The sequence below is a fragment of the Octopus bimaculoides genome, chromosome 6 (assembly GCF_001194135.2).
Source record: "Octopus bimaculoides isolate UCB-OBI-ISO-001 chromosome 6, ASM119413v2, whole genome shotgun sequence".
Classification (NCBI taxonomy): domain Eukaryota; kingdom Metazoa; phylum Mollusca; class Cephalopoda; order Octopoda; family Octopodidae; genus Octopus; species Octopus bimaculoides.
The window spans coordinates 71818677-71824507 of NC_068986.1; the positions used below are offsets into that span (position 1 = coordinate 71818677).

Below are 5831 nucleotides of genomic sequence, written 5' to 3' on the forward strand. Positions count from 1 at the left end.
TATATATGTATGTATATATACACACGTAAAAAAACTGCCCATGCTCCCAATAATGGTCACATATATAAGCCCAGTAATATATATTTAAAAATTTCATGGCAAGCCTCATGTTGCGACTACATTTCTGACACTTATTTTTTAGTCTAGTCTGTTGTAATGTGTTATAAAGATTTCGACCTCTCTAACTTCGAAATCTAATTATTGAAAACGCGTGATCATCAAAGCTCAGACTAACTTCAGAAAAATAAGCATATTAACATCATGTGATGCATAAACGTGTGCATTACGATATGAAATAAATATTTAGTTCTAGTGATTACTTCAGAATGAATGAATGAATATGTATCAACTTATATACACATATACGTGTGCAAGATTGGTTGTGATTGTGTGTGTGGAGTATTAAGTATTCTTTGTATGTGTACGTATGCTAATGTTTGCATGCCTACTCTTGTACATTTGCACTTACTAAATACTAAAATCTATAGTGTTTTGCGTATTTTTACGGTAGCATTAATAGATCATTGTTGTAAAGTCCAGATTTTCGAGATTCCTGCTGTGGCAGCAAGTTACATATCCAATTTCGCCAATGATTATAGGAATAAACCTAAGTTTCACTCCGAGTGGAGTAACTGCAGAATCGTCATTAGATCATATTAATTCCTTTTGTGTGTATGTATGTGTGTGCATGTATGCATGTATGTATGTATGTATGTATGTATGTATGTATGTATGTATACATTTCTTTAAGATTTATTTCATTTTTTTCCTTTGCAGGTTTCAAGCTGCATATTTTTATGTGACTGGCCTACACTGGTTCAAGGTGTTTGCATTTTCAATCGTGGAGCTCAGCTGCTTGCGTTGAATGAACAAAGTGATGGCCGACAAGTATATCTGCACACACACACACACACACACACACACACACACACACACACACACACACACACACAAACACATATTGATTGATTGACTGATTGAGTGAATGATTGATTGATTGATTTCCATTGATTTGATTGACCTGTTTTTCAAAAGTTCAAAACTTTATGCTGTTTTTATCCTTCTTTTTTTTTCTATCTTCAACACTATACTAATACAATCCCAAATAACTTAAAACATTTCGGTATCCTCTGATTGCTCAGTTAAGCTTTGAACTGCAGATGAATTGTTGCTGAGTAGGCATAAGTTAGCCTACGACTGTTCAGTCGTGCTACTGCATGTACGTCGCTGTTGGCATTAAAGTTACTATTCTCTTGTGTATTTCTATTTGTTTATTTTTGTTTACGAAATGATAGTAAAGTTGTGTTCAAACAGATCATTCAATCATATGCATCAATTTATATTTAATAAAACGTTTAGTTTGTTTGGTTAATCCAGGATGTTTGATATTTCAGATTTTAGTGTATACTTTGATTCCAGTCACGAATAGCTTAGAGGAAACTTACACTTTTAGCCAACGTGATTTTGTCCATTCATTATTAAGTTATATTTTTTAAGCACATTGTCGACAATGTGTGTGTGTGCGTGTGTGTGTGTGTGCGTGTGTGTGTGTGTGCATGTGTGTGTGCGTGAATGTGTGCGCGCATATATATGGGATAATGTTCTTTATAAGTTCAGACAAATTTCTATCACTATTAAATTGAAAGTTATTCATATCTTCAGTTTGCTTTTTATAAGATAGATTCAATGCTATAAATGTACCTGTGCAACAATTTGTCTGCAGCGTCGCTTGCCTAATTTGTCGATAAATATTTGAATGCCACAGTATATGTACTTGCTATATATTTAGTAATATTCCTATATAACCTTACCTACATTTGGTTGCTCAGCCTTTCCATAACACAGTATGTTGCTTTCATAGAAAGAGATAATTACATCCGTCTTAATATCGACCTGATTGGTGTACAAGCATGCATGAATGTATGTCTGTATGCATGCAAGCATGTATGTATATTTGTATGTATGCATGCATGCATGTATGTACGTACATCTGCACGTATGTATGTATGTATGTATGTATGTATGCCTCTGACGTGCAAGTCGATCGTCGGAATTGAGTGTAGGGGCAAAAGACCAATCGAGCCGTCTAGTAGCAGGCCAGCTGTGTTTCAATTAGACTAAAGCATTAGTTTTCTTTTAATCAATCGTCGTGATGTATTCCTTTTTATTGCTTTTTCAGTTTACAATAATGTGGATAATGTCTTCAGTTTTGATTTTGGATAGGCTATATTTGTTTGAGCTGATTATTTTTGTCTTTTGTGGTAATGGGAATTTCTTTTCTTTCATTTGCATTGAGATAAGTTTGAAGGTGAGATGTTACAAACTTCTCGATACTTCATGCCAGGTTTTGTATATTTTAATCTCTCTATTACTTGAATTTTTCGCTTTAAGTACCCCGTACAATCTTCTTATTTAACTGCTCTAGTTTTGTTATTTATGGTGTTTCTTGGAGAGATATTGGAGTCAACTCGCATTTTACGTCTCTCACCTCACTCTTATTAACTATCCTAGTGTATTTCGTGCTCAGAAACATAACTAAGATAGCTGTCACCCCTTTTGGTTTCCGAGATATGTTGCTTCAATGTTACAATCCGGGTCTCGTATGACGTTTACATGCAGACATATATATATATATATATATATACATATATATATATACATATATATACATATATATATACATACACATACATTGTACTTGTCTGTTGATGCTGTTATCTGTTGAGCATTTTTTGATAAGCAAATCTGCTCAGTAGAGCTCTATCTTTCTTTTCAAAGAACGTAGCTCGCTGCAAGTTTGCTCCGCAGTGAAATGTAAATAATTATGATCTTTGTGTCATTGATTGAGTGAGTTTCCTTTACATTTTTGTAGGATAAGCGAAGTTCTTGGTTCAATTTAAAAAATCCTCTGAGATTTATCTTGATAGTTTCGCACGATCGATGGCTTAACTATTCCCTCCTTTACCATAATGTATGTATTAGTAATTCATGTATCATTCACCAGTTTAAATTTACCGCCTGATTACTCCAATTTTCTGCGCCGAACGAACGCTTCTTCCCATTTATCCAACGAAACCAACCAATATTTTTAGTATTGTTTTGTTTTTGTTTTTTACCAGTGTTGCGGTTTTTCTTTCTTTTTTTTTTTTGTATTTTACTAGGTTTGTAAGTTCCAAACTTTTGGGGAAAGTACTCATTACACAAAAGATTGAATAGTCTCCTATTCTGACTCGACTGATTTCGATACAATAAATGTAAATATGTATGCATACTTGCAACAAATGGAAATAAAGACTATGTTCTAAGAGAAACAGAATCAATAGGGATCCAAAACATTTATATGACTAGTTAACTTTCACTAGTCATTCGATGTTTTTGTAAGAGTATAATTATCTTCTTTACATGAGATGTTCCTTCAAATTCGTTTAAATTTTATTTATCATTGTCCTTTATTATAATAAATTTGTATCAATAACATTTATTTATATGCAGATCTTGAAAATACTTAAACAGTAATAATAAAATTCTACTTACCTAACTGAAGTTTAGCTGGAGATTCTGGTGGAACCCAGAAGATAACCAACGTTAACAAAGATAAAAGAGCACAGGGGAGGATGAGGATAAAACTGTAAAAAGCTACTTTTCTTCGTAGTCGAAGTCGAAAAGTTAAATCGGGATAGGGCTCTGGGCAACACGCATACTTTCGCACATTCCTCACCGCGACATTTTCCATGATATCCCACTCATTACTTAACATATAATCGTTTAAATCCATTTTCGGAGCAGAGCGAAACACCACGTCCACCTTGAATCCGTCATATGTCCACGAACCAAATTTGAGCTTACACTCTTGATCGTCAAACGGAAAAAAGGTGATGTCGAAGAAACAAGAGCTTTTAAGAATCGCTTGAGGCATCCAAAGAGTACCGCCAGTATAGTTAACCACGACCAAAGCCTCCCGTTGTTCTTTCAAACGAGTATCAGCACTGCAATTAGAAAAATGATATAATAAAAGATAAGAATTTATTAAGTAATATTTTTTCATATATTTCATTTATGGAAATGTATTCATTTACAAGTAACACGAATCAAATTATATCTATACGACTATGATGTGGTACATAAAAAGCCAACAAGTAAGAAAAGTGAATTTGTTTTAATATATCAAGAGGGCAGTATTTAGGTATGTAGTGACTTGTATATTGACTCGTATACTTTTCTTCAATGCTTTAGAAAAATAAGAATATCTGAGTCATAATGTAAACTCATTAACCCATTACCTCCCATAATTGTATTAACTGGAATTTTTTTATGAAACTTTGATTTCTAGCAGCCTTAGAAACACGCTGGAATGATCAAAATAACATTTCAAAATAGTATTTTAAATAGAAATAAACGAGATATTGGGTGAAAAATTAGCAAACTTCATTTGAATATCAGGCAAATATACCTAGTAGATATAGCAAAAAGGTTAGAAATGTGTAAATATTGACAGATAATTACAAAATTTGTAATTTTTAAGTGATCTCATATGAGATCACTGGTAGGTAATGGGTTAAAGTATGTTTGTAACTGCATAAAATATTTTATACAGCACAATAATGAAAGAAGAATCAATTTAAATTACTAATAAATGGTGTTTCTCTATACTAAATATTAAAAACATTAACTACATTTCTTTTTGTTTTTTAAACATTTTGACATTCGTTAAAAAAAATGGCACTATATAGCACTAACGATATATATAATGAAATGGATTTCGAGTACCAGGATGTACTCGAAAGCCTGGTATTTAATAATTCTACAAATGTGAGAATCATAATGTATATAAGGACATGTCTGACAACTGATTTACATTGTACGATCCAACATTTTATTTCAATAGATATCCAGTATGTTGGAGACATGCAAATATCGTTTGGCACTCGTGCACTTCCTAAAAATATCAATCTCACAAATAGTTGTAAAGTAACATTCAAACGAAATTATTTTATAGTTTACGACGTAGAATAACGATTCTCGCTTTCTTTACAATATGCTTAATAGGCACTATATTTTAAGGGGTCGAGGTAAGAAACGAGAAACAATGTAAGTAATATGTTATGCTTTTAATTGCTTGATTAGAAACCTAATACAAGTTCGTGTTCATAAGCAATCACTAAATCGGCAAAAGAGACCGACAGAATAAGTACCAGGCATAAACAAGCAAAAAAGGAATATTGGGGTCGATTCATCCTACTAAAAGTTCTTCAAGGCGGTTCCCCATCATGGCTGCAGTCTAATGACTGAAACAGGTCAAAGATAAAAGATAATTGTTTACGTTGCCTAACAAATGCTGAAAATTTGATACTATGATCACTGAGGAAGTAATAAACTTCCAACTTCCTTTCTATTGAACTTTCCTCTGTTTCTGAAGAAGAGCGTTGCTCGAAATGTTAAACCAGCGTAGTTCTTTCCTTCCCTGAGCGTCTGCTAATACTTTACATGTACCACGTCCTCGCGTTGTTTTGTTTTTGTGTTTGTTGTTGTTTTTGGGGATTTACTACACACACACACACACATATATATATATATAATGAAAGAATACGATAAAGAGACCAATGGCAAAGGTAGAATTATATACATAAAATATAATTCTACCTTTGCCACTGGTCTCTTTATCGTATTCTTTCTTTATAATATACACACGCTAATACACGACTCATGGTATATTCCCCACTCACGTTGCAACCACGTCAGGGGCAAAACTAGTCGGTATACAACACTTACTCGGTATTACCTGTATCCTTAGGATTTGGTTGACTCCAATACCCTTCATAACCTTTATATAT

General features: G+C 33.1%; 1 protein-coding gene across 6 annotated transcripts in view; it reads right to left on the minus strand.

Annotated features, from left to right (window-relative positions):
• LOC106873461 (neuronal acetylcholine receptor subunit alpha-3) overlaps positions 1–5831 on the minus strand; it is a 361951-nt gene that overhangs the window by 153099 nt on the left and 203021 nt on the right. For all 6 annotated transcript variants that reach the window (XM_052968862.1, XM_052968861.1, XM_052968860.1 and 3 more), the window contains one exon: positions 3535–3986. In XM_052968862.1, the coding sequence (XP_052824822.1) occupies positions 3535–3986 (452 nt within the window). The remainder of the gene's footprint in view (positions 1–3534; positions 3987–5831) is intronic.